The sequence below is a fragment of the Suillus subalutaceus genome (assembly GCF_016647625.1).
Source record: "Suillus subalutaceus strain FC151 chromosome Unknown DFJ58scaffold_50, whole genome shotgun sequence".
NCBI lineage: Eukaryota > Fungi > Basidiomycota > Agaricomycetes > Boletales > Suillaceae > Suillus > Suillus subalutaceus.
The window spans coordinates 226,200-249,588 of NW_024540299.1; the positions used below are offsets into that span (position 1 = coordinate 226,200).

Sequence of the window (23,389 nt, forward strand, 5' to 3'; positions counted from 1 at the left end):
TCTTGCAGGAGGTCGTAGCACAGTCGGGCGATATCAGTGCCCTGGACTGGGTGGGACAATCATCCGAATTTAATAGCTGTCTACCGGCCGACATTACTTTATACAAAGCTCTGCCAACACTGCGCCATCTCTGTCCGAAGATGTCATTCAGATGTCAATCTCCTCGCTCCGACATGCCATAGCTGTAGATTCGGTGTTGAAAATTTACGCCCTCCTTGACAGCCTCAACGCTCCTCGTTTTGCGAACTGCAGACTGCATCTGCCTTGCATCGCATTTGTGTCACAGCAATCAAACGAAATCGTGCTCAGGACCAGGAGATACATGAAGTCAAGGCTGACGGGCTTCATGACCTGCTGATCACCACGCAGGACAAGTTGATTCTCATCACCACGACCCACCATGCAGACATTCTTGCTTGTTCGTCTGTGGAATCATCATCTCCTCGAGCTTCCTGACTTCGCGGAACCGTCAGGCCTGGTAGAGCTAGCTGATATTGCTGACGACACGGAGAGCGAGGAAGGTTATTGGTCCTCGCTCCTCGCCCGGGTCTCCATTACAGGATTCGCCTGTCGAGTTCCCCGAAGCACAGGAGTCGGTTGATTTAGCACTGAGCGATCTAGCCTTGCGATTGGCTGCTCGTCTTGAGCAGCCTTTCAGCGCATTTTTGCTAGCACAGCAGCGCGGCGGGGAATACAAGAGAATCGCGTCAGATCATGATATTATTGCACAAGTCAAAGACCTTTCTTCTATTCCGGACATGGTCAGGACGCTAGAGATATTGTGGCGGCATGCATTTTTGGTGTTATTTATATTCCTAGTGAATTTGACGTATGAGACGAGCAATACCCATGGAATGTCCTTGAAGCTGATCTACAAGCAATATGTACACAACCGACCACTTCCATCCTCCCCCGCCATGAGCTGCCACTTATCTGTAACCCAGAATGTGAGCTCACGTATGGATAGATATATATGCGTGGATCCATACATTAAGCTGTGCTTCTTCTGTACATTGAACAGCGCCAAGGATGCGTGGAGGCCATCCATTCGCACGAAGCCCGCCCGCCCGTCTCAGATGTCGACTTCCAGAACGAGGTTTCAACGTACAGCATGAATGGCTTTGTGACTTTGTCGGCGACATCAACGACGACTCGATTGTTGAAATTGAAAAGGGCGGCTCATGCTAGTCAATGATTATAACGAAGGACTACCTCAGGGATGGGTAATGGAAACGGACATGATCACGCGTGGATGCTAACATCTATTAATTATTATCTATGGTATATGTTACTAATGAAACAACAAGCTGGCTTCCTTCGTTCTATGTCATAGCAATGCCAGAGTCGCCATCGCTTCTCCTATCTTCGCACCGTCCAACACATCACGTATCTTCGCCTTGTCCTGCGCCCATGTTGGAGAGGCGATCCTGAATGCATCTCCAACGCGCGCATATGAGATGTCGCCCACACGCGCGACAGGCTTGAACTTTGTCAGGTCGATCACACCTCTCTGTGTGAGCATGTCTTTGCGCACGTGGATGTACTTGACGTGCGCGAGAATGAGCGTGCTGGTGTGCTCGCCTGTGACTGAGTGCGCGATATCTATGGATTTGTAGAGCTGTTGCGAAGCAGCGTGGTCAGCGAGCGAACGGGCTCGGCATGAAATGCAATAAAATTACCTCGCACTCCATGCTAAAAGCGCTTTCCTTGACGCGCGAGGCTTTTATATGCACCTGAACACTTTGTTGTCAGCGCATATATCGTATCACAAAGGTGCACACATACGCATTTTTCCTTTGTTAGACCGCTGAGACTCCATTCGTCGAAGCCGGGAGGAGAGTCTATGGCAGTTGCATTTGCACTCTCGATGAATGGCTCGCTGACGATGTTCACGCTAAATCCTTGGCTGTTCATCACATTCACCGCTGTGTCTTTGAGGCCGCCCACGGCGTTGTTATTACATGCGAATGAGATGATAGGCGGGTAGGTCGTGACCTAACATGGGAACAAGTTATCAAACCGATGAAGAGACATGTTTTTTGTTTATTGCTCACTGTGTTAAACCAACTGGTGGATGCAAGCCAGGTAAGCGTGCAGAGCGCAGTAGATAATGGAAGCGTGTCTTACCTGTATGGTGCCAGGTTCTCTATGCCCTCCTCGCTGATCGTTGATACGAATGCGATGGGGCGCGGTACGATGCCCGAATTCAAGAGCTTGGTCATATTGCTATCGATCGCGGTCACGATTGCGGCTGAACAATAGGTCGAGGAGTACGTACACCTTGTCTAATTCTGCTGTGTTGTAGATTTTCCAGCCTGCAGATTCGCCTGCGACCCAGTCTTTTCCGGCAGGAGTGGTGTCGACTCTCTGACCGTACGTCCATGACGGATTGGGTGATTGGGTGTAGGTGGAATAGGTGGTGGAATCGAAGGGAGGGATGAACATCATGTTGGTGGATTAGTTGGACGGAAAGAGCGAAACTGGCCCTGGATTTATAGCTACATGGTTGCAGGTAAAGGCTGGTTTCCACATATACGAGGCTGACAGCGCTGATAACAAGGAATCCGTGATGGTGTCCGACAGTCCGAGTAGATACTTGAAATTGCTTACTATAGCTATGAGCACGTGCAGCCTTTAACTGCGCGATGATCGCCCCGTTATGCTGTGCAGTGCTGACACACCTCTTAACCGCCGGCTCGGTGTCAATGGGTTCCACCCTCGCTGGCTGGTAAAGTTCTTGGCAGCATTCACGACGGCATGCATCTTGAGAAAAGAAATTATGTTCAATTTGAGATACAGAGTCGACATATTGAACAGACTTTGCCAAGGGAATCACCAATGTTTTGTGCTTGCGAACGAGACGCGCTAGATGACACCAGTAAAAAATACAATGTTCCGATGTAGTATGGCTTGACTGAAATACTAATTTCAGTCTGACAATCGCATGACAAGCTGCACAAATCACAGTCCTCACGAGACTCTCGCGCCCCCATATCGTTATCCAAGGTGCCTCTACACGACAGCGCGCAGAAACCTTGGTTTCCATCTCGTTGACATTCTAACCAATATCAATCAAGTTCACCGCAGTCTCACAAGGAAAATGGGCAATATAGATGCACCTGCCCTCCGGGACCAGAACTGCGAGAGAAAGTAAGTTCGATTTTTTTCGAAACGGTTTTGGCGTCTTCAAACGCGCGAAGCCAAACTTTCGCACCTTCCTGATCATCCGTGCACGATGGGGAAGCGGTCGAGGGTGGAATAGTCTAAGGAAGGGTATGGATCAGACGGCACCTCCGAGTCCAGGTGGCCGTAAATAGTGCATACCACGACTCTCTGGTGATTCGAGAAATCATAAATATATCACTCCCAACATTGATATATAAAAATAGGAGCTTGTCAGTGCCAGTTGAAAGTGTCAGCCACCAGGGCCTGAGTATCAGAGTTGGCATATGCACATTACATAAATCGTAGTCATACGAAGTCCCCATGAGTGCTAGAGACCATGGTAAACAAGGTCATTGCTGTCTCGCGCTAACCATGATTTTTGCCCATGACTACAACTGTGACTACAAATTCTAATGTCAGGAAGGGTCTAGCGCCCAATCAGATGGTGTTGATCGTGGGCAAACTCACCTTATAGGAACGTGTCATTGTTGTTAGTTTTCTTGGGGTTTCAACAATGGGATACCACCGTCTACCATTATGTCGCAGAAACCTGGAGTTCACCCCCTGGAGGGATTCAATGCAATTGGCAATGGGATATATCTCTGGCATACCCACGAGCAGTACCAAAATATACCACATTGCCAAATTGAGTCGATATCCGTGATAGCATAATAACTGACACGTCACGAGACATCCTGTAGGCTGTAGCGTCAATTTTGATATTCGGATGGAGTAGGCTGTCGTTTTTTTTTTCCCTCGTGGATTCCGTCTCCTGAATTGGAAGCAGGAGTGCTCTCTTATTTGAAAATGTTAGGACAGTGTCCTTTAAATCAGAAGGTAAAACGCGTTTTCCTGTCGCAGTTACCGGCCAAGATTTCCTTCCGGGCGGCCGCTCCCGTGAAGATGCATCACTGAAAGCACCTCAATTGTGTGTGTCTAAAATTTAAATGTTGTATTATCCGACAAACTCCAATTGCAAGTCATGCGGACGCACATCATGTTATCAAGATTTCCAAACTCTCTGGCAAATAAGCTTCCATAGAGGGCCCGGGAGGTTCTAACTCAGAGTCGGAATGCTTGTAAAGATGATGATGCGGAGAGGCAGGCTCTTTTCGTGCGATTTCGAATCCCTTGACGTGGTTGGACAACATTGACACCGAGCCGGCGGTTAAGAAGTGTGTCAGCGCTGCACAGCATAGCGATCATCGCGAAGTTAGAAGCCATGCACGTGCCCAGTAGTAAGCAAGCTATAGTAAGCAATTTCAAGTATCTACTCGGACTGTCGGACACCATCACGGGTCCGTTGTTATCAGCGCTGTCAGCTTCGTAGATCCAACATCAGCTTCGCATATGTGAAAACCAGCCTTTACCTGCAACCATGTAGCTATAAATCCAGGGCCAGTTTCGCTCTTTCCGTCCAACTAATCCACCAACATGATGTTCATCCCTCCCTTCGATTCCACCACCTATTCCACCTACACCCAATCACCCAATCCGTCATGGACGTACGGTCAGAGAGTCGACACCACTCCTGCCGGAAAAGACTGGGTCGCAGGCGAATCTGCAGGCTGGAAAATCTACAACACAGCAGAATTAGACAAGGTGTACGTACTCCTCGACCTATTGTTCAGCCGCAATCGTGACCGCGATCGATAGCAATATGACCAAGCTCTTGAATTCGGGCATCGTACCGCGCCCCATCGCATTCGTATCAACGATCAGCGAGGAGGGCATAGAGAACCTGGCACCATACAGGTAAGACACGCTTCCATTATCTACTGCGCTCTGCACGCTTACTTGGCTTGCATCCACAAGTTGGTTTAACACAGTGAGCAATTCACAAGAAACGTGTCTCTTCATCGGTTCGATAACTTGTTCCCATGCTAGGTCACGACCTACCCGCCTATCATCTCATTCGCATGCAACAACAATGCCCTGGGCGGCCTCAAAGACACAGCGGTGAATGTGATGAACAGCCAAGGATTTAGCGTGAACATCGTCAGCGAGCCATTCATCGAGAGTGCAAATGCAACTGCCATAGACTCTCCTCCCGGTTTTGACGAGTGGAGTCTCAGCGGTCTGACAAAGGAAAAATGCGTATGTGTGCGGCTTTGTGATACGATATATGCGCTGACAACAAGTGTTCAGGTGCAAATAAAAGCCTCGCGCGTCAAGGAAAGCGCTTTTAGCATGGAGTGCGAGGTAATTTTATTTCATGCCGAGCCCGTTCGCTCGCTGACCATGTGGCCTCCCAACAGCTCTACAAATCCATAGATATCACGCACCCAGTCACAGGCGAGCACACCAGCACGCTCATTCTCGCGCACGTCAAGTACATCCACGTGCGCAAAGACATGCTCACACAGAGAGGTGTGATCGACCTGACAAAGTTCAAGCCTGTCGCGCGTGTGGGCGATATCTCATATGCGCGCATTGGAGATGCATTCAGGATCGCCTCTCCAACATGGGCGCAGGACAAGGCGAAGATACATGAAGCGTTGGACGATGCGAAGATAGGAGAAGCGATGGCGACTCTAGCATTGCTATGACATAGAACGAAGGAGGCCAGGTTGCTGTTTCATTAGTAACATATACCATAGATAATACTAATTAATAGATATTAGCATCCACGCGTGATCGTGTCCGTTGCTAATTTTCATCCCTGAGGTAGTCCTTCCTTATAATCATTGACTAGGAAGAGCGCCGAGTAACTAGTGAGTGAGGAATTTGTAGGAAAAGATGAAGGGCTGGCATATTGAGTGAGAATGAGTGTACGAACACGTGGTTTGTGCTCTCCCCAGATGTGCATGCGACGAGTCGAGTACTACGCACATGCCATACTTGCGCCATGGATCATGATAACATAGTCTAGGATCCATTGTCGGTGGGGTCATCGATGAATATGATAGCCCATACGCGGAGGCAAATATTCTACAATCTCGAGGGGAATTAACCGAATTTGCTGTTATTGTGTCGTCGAAGTTTGTGGTCCAACAACGCCGTGAAATGAAGCAGAGGTCGCCCTAGGAGCATGGATGTTGAACACGCGACAACGCGGTGGACAACATCGCCGGCGATATCTCATGCTTATATATTGGAGATTATATATTGTAGATCTCGATAGACAGCGTCGAGAGACAATGCATAGTAGAGATATTGTAGCGGTATGCATTTTTGCTGTTATTTATATTCATAATCCAAGAGTGTAAATCTGACATATGGGACGAGTCACGAGAAATACCTACGAAATGTCCTCGAAGCTGATCTACAGGCCGCCTGTAGATCAGCTTCGAGGACATTCCGCCCAGACCCCCTTCCCCGTTAGACATTGAACATGTTCCAGTTATCAGATACCTTGCAGTTCCCATGTCTTTCACACAGCAGACGAACGAGTCTGTCTGCTTCCAGCTCCCGCTAGGATTTCTGTCCTTTCCAAACCTTTATGTTATAGTAGATATCACCACATGTACTGCGTATTTGATGACACATGCAAAACCCTAACTAACCCTAACAGGATGTATACTAACCCTAACCCTCATGCACAAGGTGCAATCATGGAGAAACTTGTGGAGAAAAACATTGTTGGCGAGTTTTAAACCTGCGCAAATAGATCTTGAACCTGTTAACCACTTGGCTAAGAATAGCTAAGATAAATTGATGAATTCAAGCTAAACATGCCAAATGAGTAAAACCTGTCTGACGATGTGGCTGGTTGTGCAGGCGAGAATGACAGTAGCACATTGTAGTGTCGTGAACCACGAATCAGTCTCACGATGACTAGCTCGTGCAAACACGGGAAGAATCTGATGTTAGCGGTGGTTTTCGATGAGACTACGTGTAACAGTAGTGTCCTGTCATCGCTTGATGATAGGCTGTACGGCCTGTATCAATGACAGCTTGTATGCATAATCTTGTGTGTATATGGGCCAGCACAGATGTAGGGCTGCATGTCCATATGGTGGCCATGGTTGCGCATGACAACCTGTAGATGGAATCAACTTATAGCAGTCAGAAGAAGTGTTGGATATTAAACACTCGCTATTGTCCTTCGGTGCCGTTTGCTTATCTAACCACCTAGAAATTTTCCTTTGCTCTTCACTTGCCTGCTTTCCTCAGTTGACTCCATCCATCGCTGAGGTCAGTATCGTTCTCATATATATCATACATGTAACTCACATCCTATGCAGCTATACTTGCTGCAGGTACTATACATCAGTAAATCACTCGGTTCTGTACAGAACTGTACAGAACTGTACAGTGTGACAGGCCGACAGCTTGGTCCCTTCTATACAGCTCACTACAGTACTACTTCACTCTGTAGATCTCTGTACAGATAACTCACAGACACCCAGAGAAGGGCTCTTGTACCAATAAAATATAATTGTGCCGCTGCTGCTAGCTGCTCGACTGTTCACACATGTACACACAAGCAAAAAATCGACAAAATCAATAATAGCATTCAATCAGATGCATACTACACTAAACGACGCTCGAGATAGAATCAATGCGGGGCAATAATGTCAAGAATAGAAAGACGTCAATCAAGGATGATTTTCAAATGAGAATGTCTCGAAGCGTCATTCACATTGCCGTCGACTTTGTAGGACTCCGCCCTGTGAGAACTTCATCAGCATGCAATACTTCGAAAGCAAAAACTCCTTGCCATCCAGCTGCAGCCCAGGAACGAAGTTGCCGCGCTAATTTCGGTCCATGGTAAGGGTCACGCATGATCGATTCCAGGTTAGTGAGCATAGCAGTATACAAAGAAGAGTATTCCTTTGCGGTGAACTTCGGAAATGATTTTCCGCTGCCGTTCTTAGCAAAGCCATCTAGGACACAATTAACCTATCAAACATGTGGTCAGTGTGTTGTTAGTAGGACATGGAAGGACGAAAAAATACCGCGGTGCAAACCAGTGCCAAGCACTCTAGCGGTAAAGACTTCTGGAAGACCTCAGGTCTCCTGCGAGCAACACGGTAAGACCCTGTATAGAAGAAAGAGATAGAAGCCTCGCGGAGCACAGGATGAGAGGCGTTTTCGGTTTTCCCATTTTCATCTACACCGTTGCGTAAGAAAATAGCGTCTTTGAGCAACTCCGTGGCAGCTTCTTCAACCCAGGCAGCACGTTGTTGGGGTGGGACATGAGATGGAGGTATGAGGTCGTACATGGAGGGCACAATACTGGCAACGGTCTTCTTGAGGTCCGAGCGCCACGTTGATAAATCCTCATACAGCTAACATAACAGCACGTTAGATATCGGATGCGTGCCAATGAATGCACACACCAGTTTTGCCATATCATGCTTGCGATCAGGCCAAATACCTGGTAGACACGTCAGTAAAATATCTCGACAGCAAAAAAGACCTACCCTCTTCGACTTGTTGACCACCCTCGAGCCATTCGACAAGCGAAGCCATGAGTATCTCGTTGATGGAACCTGTCAAATCTTTCGCTAGTTTGGGGAATGGGTTCTCTATCGCGTGTTGGGCGCGGCACTCGCTCTTCGTAACCTCAAGGAAGTTTTTCCATCGTGGACCATACCAGCCTAGTTGAGTGGCTCTAGGCCCATCACCTGATTCCTTCACTTTTGCTGATGTAGTCTTGACGTTTGTGTCCTTTGACTTGGAAGACTTTGTCTCGGCGTGACGTAGGAGGTCAAGAACTTGTGGATCAGGAAGTCGAGGGCGTCCATTTTTCTGGTGGTGGCGCTGTAAGACATCATCTGGCTTAGGTTCAGCCGGCTGCCAAACAAACAGAAAATTAGTAGGCTTTCAGGAAACTAAATAAACTATACCTTGGTCGTGGTATCATCAGTACTGGAGATATCATCTGCCAAAGATCTTTCTGCGTTAATGTCACCTTCATCACGTGAATATTGAAAATTGAAGTCGGTTGGAAGAGCACGAGCGACATGGGGTTGAGACGGTAAATCTTCTTTTGAGAAACCTGTCGCTCGTTTAGTATGTCATGATGGTGATCATTGATTTGCTTACCAGGATGTTCAGTCACGCGCCCCTGCGCTGCTCCCCAGCCAACTTCATTGTCCGTGTGATCTTCGTCATCGTCGTCGTCGTCAGTATTTCCATCGCCACCCTCACTAGATGTCTCCGTGCTTTCAGCTCCTGAATCTTGCGGTCCGTTGTTGACTGGCCGAAGGGTAGGATCCAGGTTCTGGAATAAGTCTGAGTTAGCATCAGGCTGACGTGCAGCTAGACCTGCTGAAAGAGCCTGCTTCTCCCTGGCTGCAGCCACAAAAGGGTTGTTGAGTGCCTGCAGGTCAGGCTCTGTACCAGGGGGAACGATGAACTGAGAAAAACCAAAGCGTGCACCCGCTTCACGATGTACGAAACTGGGTTGGAGGTTTGGGGGCTCGACAGTCGAGGCAACGGGAGTAGTTTTCTTCGTCAATGTAGCTTTTTTTCCCCGTGGTTTCGAAGGCGCAGAATCCATGGACTCGACAGTTGAGGCAACGGGAGCAGGTTTCTTCGCCACTGTAGCTTTTTCCCCCTGTGGTCTCGAAGGCGCAGAATCCATCGGCTTGCCAGAGGCACTATATGGTGGAGGGGGCTTCTGATGTATTCAGAGTGATCAGTCTGTTACTACAAGTAAAAAACGAAAAAAACCTTCATCCGGCCTCTCTTGTGAGGCGGTTCTGGAGCAAGCGGATTGGTAGGGATACTAGAGTCGAGGGAGGTGGAGCCTTTGGGCTGGCTGGTATGTGCTGGGGCACCCAAGAGTGCTCCAATGATCTCGAGTTGACTAACTCTACCTCCTGTTCCAGCACCAGGACGTCCAGAACGTCGAGTAGGCTGCTGCGACGCGATGGGTGCTTCAGCCTCAGCCCGCGATTTCTTGGTTGACACATCCCGCCCGTCAGAATCCGCGGCTTTGCGCTTTGTCTTCCTCTTCTTAGGGCTAGTGCGAGCTGGGTCCTGACGTTGAGATGGCATCTGAGGCTGACACCAGGGAGAAACTGGCATGAAGGAAACAAAAAACTTACCTTGATGGCTTTTAATAAGGAATGTATCGCAATTACTATGACTCGAGCTCGGCGTGGGTAACAGCGTGGAATTTTAGTGAAGTCAGAATCAACGTGTTCAGAGATATTAGTCGAGTGTTGGCCTGCAGGCATGATACAAATGATGTGGTTGAGTAATGATGTAGTCGTATGGTATCATGTTGTGCGGAGGTTAGCGCGATTATATATATCATCAGTGACTCAAACAAATCCAATTGAAATGACATAATGAATCAGATGCGTTTTCAAGTTCCTATCTCCGAGTCTTGGACCTCTTCGGCTTGGGCATAGCTTCCATCGTCCATCGATAATCTATGACTCGCTTGTTCTTGTTGCCCGGCAGAGTCCCAGCAACCGACTGCGACATCTTTTCCTCAACACTTGGGCCCTCCTTCTCATCTTTCTCATCCTGTTCCTTGAGTGCCCTGAGCAACCACCTTGAAACCAGGAGTTCGGGTGAGGGCTCATCCATCGGAAGGTCCGCAAGATGTTTATTCAACACCGTAAGCACGTCGTCGAAATGCACGTTTTTCGGGTTTTTCATGAGCTCATACCAATCCAACACAACAGGAATGAGGCTTTTGAAGTATGGATGGATTTGTTCAGTAAGCTCCTTGACGTAGTGCTCATCGTGCCAAAAAAATGATGTTTTACTATCGCAGCACGTCTTGAACTTCGAGGCAGACCACTCGTGCGGTATCCAATTGTGGCTCTTGTCGAGAATACGCTTCATGCCAAGGGGACCCCTGAACTCGATGAGAATCCATATGAAGACATAGAACATGGACTCGAGGTCGTCTTGGTAGCAGTGCTTGATTAGGGGGGGTGGGTATGGTCTCGAACTTGAGGCCCCCTTAAGCTCGAGCACATCAGTTGGAGTCTTGAGGTGGAGCTGCAGGAGAAGTGCTCGGGACATGAAGGGTAATGTGCCCTAAATACAACGTTCAACGTTGATTTCTCAACTAACTCAAAAGAAATACTGACGGTGCCCCCAACAGTGTAACTCTGATTCTTCAAGATCTTCACGGCAAACTCCCAATCTATCAGCATTCCGTGGGTGCCGTTACCATCGTCCTCGATCATGGCATTGAAGAGACTACAATCGCGGTGAAGAACATTGCGTTGTTCAACTGCTTCCTTCTGAACTAAAGATAGGTCAGTAAATGCTCGCGCATCACAATGTATGATACTTACTTTGCACGATATCCCGTACCGAGGCCAGCAACTCGTACTTTGTGCGGAATTTGTGTAAAGGTCATCCCCGGGGTTTCAAGACCACGCGAATGTGAGTACGGAATGTACCCTGCAGACTTCGCACGGACCTGTAGCGATATTCCACTGTTTGATCCACCTTGCCAGGGGTGACCTCAACGAGCCAATATTCAACCAGCTGGGGGACACCACAGACGCCTTTCATCTTCTCCATCATCTTGATTTCATTCAAGGCTTCTTTATTTCCTCCAATGGCCCAGTAGTCCTTGATTATAAACTCCTCATCATTCTTCCTCACATGATAGCAAACAGTACCGCGGCCCACAAGACCCTGCCTCGAAAAAATAATATCCAAAATGTCATAAAAATGGTCGTTGACCCGTATCTTCCCGATTGGCTCCGGCAGAGGTTCGAGAAGAGGATCCTGAGGGATCTCTATTGGGAGTTCCACTGGGAAGCTACCGTCATCTTCATCGGCGTTATCCTCGGTAGGTTCTGTCTCCAAGTCAATCTGAGGAGTGGTACTAGCAAGTGAAGATGTACTCTCGAACTGGGGGGGGGATGTGCTCTCGATCTGGCCCGGGGAGTGAGTTGGTGCGACGTCCTGGGATGAACCTTCGTTCTGCAGGAGGCAAGTAGAATGTGTTTTGAGAGTCTGCGGAAGTGTATGCGCGAATATGCTGATTGTGGTGTCGTATCCGATGCACTCAAGATTACCAAATACAACGCATGACAAGATATACAAGTATCTGTCTGGTTCTTGATCGATGTTAGTGCAAGGGCTTACGACACCTCCGGAATGGTCGTACAGGTGGACACGAAGATCGCGATACCCATTGCACAAGGATATCAGCAGCGCAAACCGTCTCCAGGGTTGGTGCTTTAGAAGAAGGTATGCTTTGGTATCAAGAGTCTTCGCAAGGGTGCTCGAAGGTTTGTATGCGCTGGATGTCAACTCGCATACCGCTTTGATCGTATCCCACCTAGCTTCAACATTGTCTAGTAGGGTAAGATCTGGTTTGCGCGGGATTTCTTCACCAGGTACTGGGCGTGATGAATTTGCCGCACTCCAGGTGCGTGATAAGTTGCGTGTGTGAGCAAGATCAGGCTGCAATGCAAGGAGGGCCGTAGAAACAACATTGAAGAATGATGAGAAGATGCGTTCTGTCGTTAATGGACCCTCCGAGGCTACAGCTGAGGAAGACAGGCAGTCCAAGTCCCTGTCCTCCCCGTCGTCTGACTTCGATCCTTCATCCGTCAAAAGGTCTGCATCAGCGAATGGCAGCATGCTCTCGGTAGCTTCACTTGTAGATGCCAGCGGTGCATCCAGCCCCCCAGAGGCTAGTAACTCGGTTTTGTTCGTTTCATCGATCAACACCCATTCTCCCGACTTCTCTTTTGTGCCACTCTCAGTTCCTCCTCGCTCACTTTTTTTCGTAGTTCGTCCCTGTCCATGCATTGTTGGAAGGGGCCAATTCCATCGACGCTTTTGAGTGTTATATAGCGGCACCATGGGAGCTCCATCTGGAGCCAGAGAAAAAGCTTCCAGATCATCGAGCTGACTGTCGGGGGGTATCTTGCTTAACGGAACCACAAGATCCTCCGCTTTGGGGACTTCAACAGTGCATGACTGGAATATAAGAGATAAGGTATGGCTGAGCTCGTCTTTGTTGGTAAACGCAGGCTCATGGAGTATCAAGCGGTTGAGTTCAGAAGTTGTGAGTTCATCCATCACTTTTATATTATGGATGGGGGGAGCTGTCAAGAAGGATGACAGTTTTTTCCCTAGGTCGATTGTTCTGGCGTGTCTCGCAGTTGGCATAACGAGGCATAGAACTCCGAAAAAAACCATGCCAGCATACATATGGAAAGTAAAGAAATGATAGCACACAAAATGGTCTTATCTCGAATCAAATACTATGCTGATAGGGCAAAGAATGTGTGTTTTTCCCAATACTCATTCAACCAAAACTCCGCGGCATGCTCCATGCTATTATAAACAGTGAGGCGTTTATCTGCAGTGGCTCCAAAGCGAGGAACAAGATTTATAGGCGCCCTTAGTTGAGAGAGCGGAATCACGTCCCCCATCCGAACACCATTTGAGTGTTTTGAGCGTTTGAGTACATGAAGTTGCGTAGTTGCATCACGATCATGCGAGATATCGAAGCATTGCACGTAGCTGAGAAATTGGTCTTTCCATGACCATGATGTGCCGCTCTTACCAATAGGCCGCATGATCAGTCTGATCTGGGCGACAGTGTGACCTATACAGGGTACAGTTGAGGCTGAGACAAGTATTGTGACACAAGACAGAATTCACACCTGAAAGTCCACTACTAGGCCATGAAAAGCCCGCACTAGTTTGAACGATAGCTGTGTCATAACGACCTAAATTCCAGGGGTGGCAGGGTGGGGCACAATTTAGTGTTTGAGCTGGTCTGATAGTGTGAGCATCGTGAAATTCTGTTTCTTGTAAGCGAACTTTGAACCAGACTTGAACCCTGTCAAAAGGAAGGATAGCCGTATGTGCCCCTCTTCTTGGACCGCCTATTGCATGGATGTGTTGGTCTCCACAAGTCGCCTCACGCTGAATGAAATCAGCGATAGCTGGTCGCAGATCTGGAAGGGAAAATTTGATGGCGACGTCGTCGATAGAGATCTTCCTAATGGACGCATCGTATGCAATATGAAATGCAGTGCGGCCGACGACAAATGAACGTAATGGAAGAGGTACAGAACCCAGGGGTCTGTACTGCAATGCCCTAGCAATGGCAAAATAGCTGATGACAGGATGACGTGGGAGTTCCTGCACCGCGGAAAGTTCGATTGGAGTGTCAGCATCAGCATCGGCATCGTCAGCGTCAGCATCGATGTTGATGTTCTCCAGCTGCTCAGTAGTCTGTTTTGCATCCAAAAGGCTAGTGGCGAGCTCAAAGCGCTGACACTTTTCGGCACGGTCCAAGTGTCGACATATCTGAGGATCGTAGTTGTGATTGTTGCTTGCCCTTGCAGGGTCTTTGATTTCAGTCACATGCGCATGTTCTGTGACATCCGCAGACCACTGTCTGATGACCCCAGAGTTGCGAATGCTTGGAACAATGTTCTGCATTAACTCCAACTTGGGTATATGCCAATTGGCAATAGGTCTATTACCCTTCCCTCGGCGAACTCCCGCAGCGATAATTGAATCCTTGTTTGAATGAAACTCGTCCAATGCGCCTGATATGCGCCTGATATCATCGTCGTCGATGCGTGGTGACTGCACACGATAACGGAACTGCATGAGTGCGCGTACGGCAGTGAGAACACCAGGAGCTGCGTCCGCACATACTGCAATGATGTATCGTTGAACATCACGATGACAACGACCGGTAACCTGTTTCAGTTTCGAAATGCCTCCGTGGAAGTGCTGATAACCAGTGATCGGCTGCAAAACAGAAAACCGGAAATCAATCTCGGACTCTCCGACTGCACAAATGAGCCATTGCGCGTCATGGTCCCAGAATTCTTTATGAATGTGGTGAAGGTCTTCCGGTGTAAAGAAATGAGATGGTTCCGCGAGTATCCAGTCTCGAAAGAACGGCTCAGCAACCCCATTCAGGCGGAACTTCTGTGCCTCGCGGAAGAAGGCCTCGATATCGAGGGGATCAGCGCGTGAACGCACAACTGTAAGCTGCGCAAGAGTCGTGGATTTCGTCCGAGGTTCATGCTGGAAGGCATCCCCGAACTGCTTATACATTGCCATGGTCACTGGCGATGTTTTGCCACCGACCGTTGCTAACATCATGGCTTCAGGGGTGTCAGCAATATAACTGGCAAGCGGGGTGAAGCAATAACGACTGTTGCCAATGGGATCCGATAGCATGACGCCATGTCGAGCTGCCTGTTTCAGAGGTTCAAGAACGATGTCCAAACATTCATGTATGAGGCGATCCTCCAATACACCCTTCATTCGTTTCTTCTTATGCACGAACTTCGGGACCGGTAGTAGAGCGGTGAGAACGAAAGCACTCGAAGACGATTTTAGACGTATATTCATATGTATGTTTGCAAGGCTTATAAGAAGTGGGTGAGCAATGCGATCGCCTGTTAAGGCAGTGATGTTCGTCTTGTCGGAGGATAGGATGGTACCGAGGAGGGTCGCACCACTAGGTATAGCGGCCTTCAAGGATAAATAAGCCAGAGACACCGAAAGTCAACATGGTACGCACCTGCATATCCCAAGCATCATTTCCCGTCATCCATTCAGTATATACACGACACCGCTTCTCTGCAGTAGTGTACACCTTGCGAGGCCTGGAATCAATACGATTGTGAAATATGGGGTTGTTGAAGATGCTGGCGATGCATTCTAGAGGGTCGCGCCAATATAAAACTACCGGTGACTTTGTTGCATGCGATGTGGGTATTACTTTGGACATCCAACGCGGACCACTGGGGAGCATTTCAGCTCGACCCCGTAGTTCTTTAGCTGAGGAGAATGACAAAGGTAATTCTTTGATCTAGAAAGTCCAACAGTTATGGAATGGTAACCAGTATGAAGTTCGGACACTCACCATTTCAAGCGATAGGAAGGAATCGATCTTGCCCATGCTCAGGCCCGAACGAAGCAGCCATGCCGCAACTTGCCAATCTCTTCGACCACTAAATGGATAGTAAAGGTTGTTCTTGCGATACACACTATTTTCGTCAGCGTCAAATAGGTTCAAAAAGGTGTAGCCATCCTGATAGGCAAGTGGAGGGTCAGGATAGTATTCGGTTACTTCACCGCCCTCATCCATAATTCCACCTCCCATGATATTCTCTTCATCACCGAATTCACCGCCATCATCACCAAAGTCAACTACCAAGGCCTTGCCTCCGAGTTCTGGTTCATGAGAAATGTCGTGCTCGATATTCACTGGGTCCAAGGGTGGAATGAGGGAATTAAGCTTGATGATATCTTCTAGCCACGTGTTGCGTGGAATGAGGGAATTAAGCTTGATGATATCTTCTAGCCACGTGTTGCAGCCAGACCGGGGCTGGCTCATATGGCGAGTGACAGATGTGTGGTCCTTCAGAATTTTTCCGCACGATGGACATTGAGGCATAAGGGTAAGGGTGAGACATACGACAGTCATCATTAACCTTCTGATCGATATTTCGGCATTTTCCGATACTGACTTAAACAATACTACCATGAACATAACCAAACTGCGATCTCTATCAGCACGCGCACCAGGGATGGACGAGCAGATCTCCCGTTTACATCATCGCGAAGGACCATCGGGTGCATATGACATATACAATGTTCTTCATTCTGTCAATTCCTTGGTGATGTCGATCTTGAAATTCGCTTTTTCGATGTACCTTACATTTTAACAGTCCATACAGGATCCAACCGACTCTGAGGCCAACCTGGTGTTGGACCTTGTAAGAGCTAAGCGGCAAGTTTATCTAGCGCAAAAGACACTGGCGGACTGTATAATACGCGAGAACGAAGTGTTGGCAAACTTACTCCGATATCGAGCTGAAGAAGCAGAAAAACGACTGGAGGACGCGGATGTTGGATTAGGGTGCATGCGAATCGCATTTAAGAAGAATGGATGGAGTCATTTTCCTCATCCGACTCAAACACGCGATGGCCGCCTACAAACTGGTAAGCTAACGATACGAAACTTGATGCAGGAGGTTGATTATCCCAGTAGAAGATACTGAACGTGGTCGTCACCTCACCGTCCAGCTTGATTGATCCGAGCGCTCCCTCTTCACATTATTATGATACTCAACTTATGTATATGCTGTTGTTGCATGAATATTTCGCTATGCAGTGTTATTTGTTGTATGTCCTCTCAGGCGTGAATGAACATATGCGTCTCACTCAGATCTTAAACTATCTTCACTGCGGCTGTTTAAGTTTGATCATTCAATTTGAAGCCAAGTCATATCGTACGAAACTGAGTCGTATAGACCTAGAGAAAAGTACTATGTAACTACTACCTATATTAGTTGATAAATTCTTGAATTATACTGTAGAACTGTGAGTAACTGGAGACAATGTATACTTTGCAGCCACTGTTGGCTGTGACTTTGGCGGAACTGTGGACTCTGTGGCTCACTGTCGTGGGAACATGATTTGTGTACATTCTGTGGAGAAATTTGTGATTTACTGATGTACCCAATATATATAGTTGACTCCGTCCGTCGCTGAGCTATACTTGCTGCAGGTTATGAGCCCTGCGCTCGTCAATTGAAAACCAATTCAACGCGGAGAACAAACTTACAATTATGTCGACCTCCAATGGAAAACTCGGCGATGACTTTCTTCGGATCCTGAAGCTGGTCGCCAATGGCGAGAACTGGATGATGTACAAGGAGCGACTTCAACGGTCCATAGACGCTCGTGGGCTGCTCGGCCATTTGGATGGCACTGAGACAAAGCCAATTGACCCCCAGACTTTGTCTGGCAGAGGAGTGTCATGGGTACCGACAACTGTAGACGGATTAAAAGAGGTTAGCACATACAAAATGGAATTGAAAGAATGGCGCACCGGGCAAGCCATAACGAAACAGCAAATCACGGGAATGATTCCTGATTCCCTATTCATTCAAATCAAAAATCTAGACACAGCTAAAGAGATCTTTATGCACCTTTCGAGTTTATTTGAGCAACACTTGCGCGTAGTCTCTGTCGAGCTACTGCGCAAGCTACAAGACCTGAAGTGCCCAGAGAAGGGCAACGTCTACGAGCACTTTGACAAGATGCACACCATGAAGGAACAGCTGTCATTGTTGGGGCATGCGCCCATGGACGAAAGCTTCACGGCCATGATCATGAGCTCCCTCCCAGCGTCCTACGACCCTCATTTATCAGCGCTGACAGCATCAGCCAAAGTATCAAAGGTCATACTCACCTCTGACACGTTGATGTCGACCATTGTCGATGAATACGACCGTTGAGCCTCCAAATCCAAGAAGGCCGGATCCTCGAATGACGACGCTGCCTACAACACAAACACAAATCAGCGCACTCGGAGAATCAAAGGAAACTGCCACAATTGTGGCAAGTATGGTCATATGCAACGCAATTGTCAAGGACCCGGGGGAGGAGCATCTGGTGGGAAGGGCAAAGAGCGGCCTGACACCAAAGGCAAGGACAAAAGAGCCGAAACAGCCGCTAGCGCCAAGGAAAAGGGCAATGACGATGAACCTGAAGGTGTTTGGTTAATGGATGATATGGATGATACAGATGAGATGGATGAACAAACATCGTTCACCTACGCCACACTGGCTAACTCAAACTCGCAGTCTGAATCCCGAACAGAGTTACTGGACTCTGGTGCATCAAGGCACATGTCGTCCTATCGCGATCTATTCAAAGACTTCGTTAGCATCACACCAAAACCCATCACAACCGCCAACAAACACACCTTTGAAGCCACCGGTAAAGGATCCCTACTCATCACACTGCCTAATGGGCAATCAAGCATCAAACTACTCCTGAAAGACGTACTTTATGCACCGAAAATGGGTGTCACACTTGTCTCCATCAATCGTCTTGCTGCAGCTGGGTACGCTGCACTATTCCACGAGAGTTCGTGCAAGATTTTCGATGAAAAGAGGAAGAAGCTGGGGGAGGTACCAGTGAACAAAGGCCTTTACTGTATCAAAGGCCCACGGAGGTTATTCACGGGAGTAGCAAATGCTAAAGAATCGCTCACCATGCAAGAAATACATATCCGGCTAGGACATATAGCCCCCAGTACCATCCTGCAAATGATTCGTGATGACGCTGGAGTAGGGGACCCCGGGGGTAGGAGCCGAGTGGCAGCCGAGCAGCACCGTAGTTTAGCGAGCCATTCAGTGTCCTTCGGGCTTTGTCGTAGCATAGTGCTCTTCACCACTTCTTGCCTTGCTCGCAACATGCAGGCACACAGTCGCGGATACACCGCTCCAACTGGTGAACAGAGCGAGTTCGCCTCAACCAAGCTTCGCTTTGGTCCTTCCCCCTTCGAGTCCAGAGTCTAGAGTCCAGAGCCCAGAGTCCAGATTACCCAGCCTGAGAGTTAGAGAGAGTCTCGTTGAGTAACGAGCAACACATATTAGAGTCAACGGACTCTAGTAGAGTTCAGTGTCACAGGGTAGAGAAGCCCATCGACACCGAGCACTTTCGCGTACGTTCACGCACTTCGGCGTACTCTCGCGCACTTTCAACCACAACCACCACTGTTTTTCGGCTCCCGCACTTTTATAGCATCATGTCTGTCCCTGCTAGACCTTCCTGCCGCAAGTTGACTGGCATGCAGGATGCTTCTGAATGGATGGAAGATTATAGCTGCGCGCTCGATGCCGCCGGCATTGCAATAGCCTCCCGCCATATATGCTTTAGCCACTCTCTCGCAGGCACTGCATTACAGTGGTTTTTCGACTTACCGTACAATGAGAAGCTTTCTTGGCAAAAGCTCAAATCCGCATTTTTGACCAGATGGTCCCGCAACTTTCCGCATACCACGCCCGCAGTAATTGTTACGCCTCTTAACGCCTCTTACTCTGTCTATTCCGAGCGCTCCGCACAAGATCTCGCAAGGGAACAGAAGGCTGCACTCATACGAGCTGGAACTATGGTTGCCCCCATCCGTCTTTATAGAGACCGCAGCTTCCAGACTGTCTCCATTGCAGCGAAGACTTACATAACATGCGGTACACAAACTGAGACAGTCAACACTGTCAGTCCACGACCAGCGCCTACTAACGGCACGAGCCCTGCTCAGTCATTTAACTGGGCAGATGACGTTGATTCAACTGTTCTATTCACATTCCCCACTCAACCAACACTTCCGCCACAACAACCACGCGATTTTTCTGTTCTACGGAGCTCAAACACCAACCTGTGGTCTAGTCTTCAGTGCCGTCACCGTCGGTCATCAGATCAATGCAGTCGGAGCTTCCCGCAGCGAGCACAGCCCCAGCCTGACTTCGAACTGCCCAAGGTAGCACTGGCAGTTGCAGCATCGGACAACGTGCTCGTCAAACCCTCTGTAAACTTCACTGCAGCATCAGCAACTGTTGACTTTGTTGCATCCCCGCCATGTCCAGCGCTTGAAATACCTGGTGCGCAAACTCACATTGCGTCACTGGATTGGGAACAAGATCCACGTCTTCGAGATCTGAGCTGTGCTCTTCGAACACTAGGTTGGACACACATGTCAGACCAAGTTTCTGCGTTTAGAGGGCGACGAGGACGCCGCCGTTTTTTCAAGGGGGGCACATGGAGTAGGGGACCCCAGGGGTAGGAGCCGAGTGGCAGCCGAGCAGCACCGTAGTTTAGCGAGCCATTCAGTGTCCTTCAGGCTTTGTCGTAGCGTAGTGCTCTTCACCACTTCTTGCCTTGCTCGCAACACGCAGGCACACAGTCGCGGATACACCGCTCCAATGTGATCACTGGTATCACCCTAGACCCATCAGAGACCATGATGGAACGATGTGAGTCTTGCGAATATGCTAAGGCCACACGCAAACCTATTGGCAAGATTCAAGACCCCCCACGACGTGAGAACTTCAGTGACGAGGTGCACAGTGACCTCTGGGGACCATCCCCAGTGAGAACCCCTGGACACAAAGAGTATTTTGTGTCATTCATGGACAATTACACGCGATACTCTCACCTGTATCTTCTGCGCACGAAGGATGAGCCATTCAATGCCTACAAGTACTATGAAGCTTGGGCAAACACACAGTTTGACACCAAGATCAAACACCTTCAGTCGGATTGCAGGGGAGAATTCACTAGTGATGACTTCACGCATTATCTCATGAGCAAAGGGACTGAACGCAAACTCACCATACATGACACGCCGGAGCACAACGGCGTAGCCAAATGCCTTAACCAAACCGTCGCTGAATGGACTCGCGCATTGCTACATGCTAGCGAGTTGCCAAAATTCCTGTGGGGAGAGGCCATTATGCACACTACATGGCTAAAGAATCGTACCATCACTCGCACGCTGAATAATATGACACCCTATGCAATGTTATTCAAGAAAAAGCCCAATCTCATGAACTTACCAATATGGGGATGCCATGTCAAGGTCCATACCACCCATGGCTCGAAACTTGACATGCAAGCAATAGACAGGAGATGGGTGGGCTTCGATTCAAGTAGCAATGGGCACTGAGTATGGTTGCCTGAGGCCAGGCAAGTAGCAGTGGAACGAAGTGTCATGTTTGACACTGCAGAGGTAAGGGTGCCCCTGAAAGGACCCACGGAAAAGGCAAGCGGCACGGCACAAGGCAATCATGTCGGTTCCACACCTCCGTCATCAGTCAGCCACACGGTACGAGGCCATGATGTCAGTTCAACACCTACCAGTCAAAGCCCAAGCCCACAACCAAATCTAACGACTGCTTCTGATCACCTTGGCCCACAGTTCGAAAGCACGGCGCAGCCACATCACTCTAGTCGAGTGAGGGTTGAGTCAGCGTACATCAAAAGTCTGCGCGATGGCACAGGAACTATAGATGGACACAGCAATGACTTACCCCGTGGTATGCAGCCCATCCCTGAAGAATCCCATTTGGCAGCCGAGCTCAGACTGGTGGGGGAGAATGGAGAGATAGACGAGGATGATGAAGAGGTTTTTGCTATGATGGCAGGAGTTGCGGCTGTAGAAGGAAGCGACCCTACAACAATCAAAGAGGCCTGTAAACGGACTGATTGTCCAAGTGGGAAGACACCATCAACAAAGAACTCACCTCCCTAGAGGGTGCACGGACCTGGTCCATTGTCGAGCGGCCAGAAGGCACCAACATAGTAGGGTGCAAGTGGGTATTCCGGATTAAGCAGAACGCAGATGGGGAAATCGACAAATACAAAGCCCGGCTAGTGGCTAAGGGTTATTCCCAGGTATACGGCGTAGACTATTATGACACTTACGCACCCGTTGCACGCCTTGCATCCCTCCGTACCATCCTTGCCATTGCTGCACAAAACGACTGGAATATCGACGTTTTCGACTTCCACAGCGCTTTCCTCAATGGTAAGCTCAACGAAGACGAGATTATCTACATGGAGCTCCCACCTGGTCTAAAGGTCGACACAAAGTTCAAACATCCTGTTGCATTGTTGCACGTCGCACTTTACAGATCGAAACAAGGAGCTCTGAAGTGGTATCAGGAGTTGTGTCGATTGCTGAAGAGTTTAGGCATGACACATGCAGAGTCTGACTGGGGAGTTTTCTACAAGCATATAGGCGCGGACATCTTAATTCTCGCATCACACGTTGACGACTGCGCAGTGACCAGCAGTAACAACAAGCTTATCACAGAGTTCAAACGAGATGTCGCCTCACACTATAAATTAACAGACCTTGGTCCTATCACCTCACTACTTGGCATGAAAGTCACCCGTGATTGTATTTAGGCAAGAGCACGGGTCTGGGTAACCCGTGCGGGTTGCGGGTACGGGTATCCCTGGGGTATGGGTAGGGGTCTGACATTAGTGTACCCATACCCGTACCCGTACCCCTGACATGGGTTTCAAATTATATTAGTACAAGTACTGATGACGGTCCATCAAATGAATGAAATTCGGACATATTGTACATGTCAAACTCTATTTACAAACATCAACGCAAAATGCTAGCACACAGTGCACAAAACACAGCCCCTTCACTCACACCATGCACTCTGATACTACTGCTAAACGAGTCCCCAAGGTCTCTGCTAAAGCCCAAGCCGCACTAGAAGAAACTGCATCTAAAAAACGCCAAGCTGATGTCAATGGAGATAGTGTGAGGATACAGCCGAAGAAGGTAAAATCAAACCCACCCACTGGAAGCGCTGCGAGAACAGCATCGAAGAAGAACATCGCAGTGTCGAGATCATCACCTGCGTCAAGTCAACAAGCTGTCGTCCATACAGAAGCTGAGGAAGAAGACTCACATAGCGATAATGCGAAAAACGATGATGTTGAACTTGTGGTGACTGAAAATGAAGACGAAAGTGCCGCTGATGAG

General features: G+C 48.6%; 9 protein-coding genes across 9 annotated transcripts; 4 read left to right on the forward strand and 5 right to left on the reverse strand.

Annotated features, from left to right (window-relative positions):
- Positions 1–1,249: 1,249 nt before the first annotated feature.
- On the reverse strand, positions 1,250–2,617 carry DFJ58DRAFT_703022 (uncharacterized protein). The gene is made up of 6 exons (XM_041383643.1): positions 2,279–2,617; positions 2,128–2,226; positions 2,055–2,067; positions 1,786–1,995; positions 1,680–1,733; positions 1,250–1,618 (listed from the first exon to the last, which is right to left on the reverse strand). Exons 1-6 carry the CDS (start codon positions 2,446–2,448, stop codon positions 1,328–1,330), a joined length of 837 nt encoding a protein of 278 aa, XP_041244155.1. The 5' UTR covers positions 2,449–2,617; the 3' UTR covers positions 1,250–1,327.
- Positions 2,618–2,816: 199 nt separating this feature from the next.
- On the reverse strand, positions 2,817–3,257 carry DFJ58DRAFT_627593 (uncharacterized protein; the record flags this gene model as incomplete). Its single annotated transcript, XM_041381143.1, has 3 exons — positions 2,817–2,909; positions 2,966–3,058; positions 3,120–3,257. Coding segments are annotated over 3 exons (324 nt in total), but the record flags the coding sequence as incomplete, so codon positions are not given.
- A 1,164-nt stretch (positions 3,258–4,421) lies between these two features.
- Positions 4,422–5,871, forward strand: DFJ58DRAFT_372743 (uncharacterized protein). Its single transcript, XM_041380093.1, has 5 exons — positions 4,422–4,769; positions 4,822–4,920; positions 4,981–4,993; positions 5,053–5,367; positions 5,424–5,871. Exons 1-5 carry the CDS (start codon positions 4,600–4,602, stop codon positions 5,712–5,714), a joined length of 888 nt encoding a protein of 295 aa, XP_041244157.1. The 5' UTR covers positions 4,422–4,599; the 3' UTR covers positions 5,715–5,871.
- Positions 5,872–7,746: 1,875 nt separating this feature from the next.
- On the reverse strand, positions 7,747–10,146 carry DFJ58DRAFT_727728 (uncharacterized protein; the record flags this gene model as incomplete). The annotated part of the gene is made up of 7 exons (XM_041385513.1): positions 7,747–8,010; positions 8,067–8,399; positions 8,451–8,488; positions 8,535–8,907; positions 8,961–9,112; positions 9,160–9,736; positions 9,790–10,146. The coding sequence occupies 7 exons, from the start codon at positions 10,144–10,146 to the stop codon at positions 7,747–7,749; spliced, it is 2,094 nt and encodes a 697-aa protein (XP_041244158.1).
- Positions 10,147–10,437: 291 nt separating this feature from the next.
- Positions 10,438–12,855, reverse strand: DFJ58DRAFT_841263 (uncharacterized protein; the record flags this gene model as incomplete). The annotated part of the gene is made up of 4 exons (XM_041392691.1): positions 10,438–11,115; positions 11,169–11,329; positions 11,379–11,415; positions 11,536–12,855. 4 exons carry the CDS (start codon positions 12,853–12,855, stop codon positions 10,438–10,440), a joined length of 2,196 nt encoding a protein of 731 aa, XP_041244159.1.
- A 458-nt stretch (positions 12,856–13,313) lies between these two features.
- On the reverse strand, positions 13,314–16,486 carry DFJ58DRAFT_727730 (uncharacterized protein; the record flags this gene model as incomplete). Its single annotated transcript, XM_041385514.1, has 4 exons — positions 13,314–13,660; positions 13,719–15,558; positions 15,608–15,898; positions 15,953–16,486. 4 exons carry the CDS (start codon positions 16,484–16,486, stop codon positions 13,314–13,316), a joined length of 3,012 nt encoding a protein of 1,003 aa, XP_041244160.1.
- Positions 16,487–16,574: 88 nt separating this feature from the next.
- Positions 16,575–17,548, forward strand: DFJ58DRAFT_841265 (uncharacterized protein; the record flags this gene model as incomplete). Its single annotated transcript, XM_041392692.1, has 5 exons — positions 16,575–16,685; positions 16,761–17,034; positions 17,207–17,217; positions 17,412–17,415; positions 17,448–17,548. The coding sequence occupies 5 exons, from the start codon at positions 16,575–16,577 to the stop codon at positions 17,546–17,548; spliced, it is 501 nt and encodes a 166-aa protein (XP_041244161.1).
- A 124-nt stretch (positions 17,549–17,672) lies between these two features.
- DFJ58DRAFT_643723 (uncharacterized protein) lies at positions 17,673–18,074 on the forward strand (the record flags this gene model as incomplete). Its single annotated transcript, XM_041381385.1, has 1 exon — positions 17,673–18,074. A coding segment is annotated over one exon (402 nt), but the record flags the coding sequence as incomplete, so codon positions are not given.
- A 3,314-nt stretch (positions 18,075–21,388) lies between these two features.
- Positions 21,389–21,550, forward strand: DFJ58DRAFT_660120 (uncharacterized protein; the record flags this gene model as incomplete). The annotated part of the gene is made up of 1 exon (XM_041382129.1): positions 21,389–21,550. The coding sequence occupies one exon, from the start codon at positions 21,389–21,391 to the stop codon at positions 21,548–21,550; it is 162 nt and encodes a 53-aa protein (XP_041244163.1).
- Positions 21,551–23,389: the final 1,839 nt, after the last annotated feature.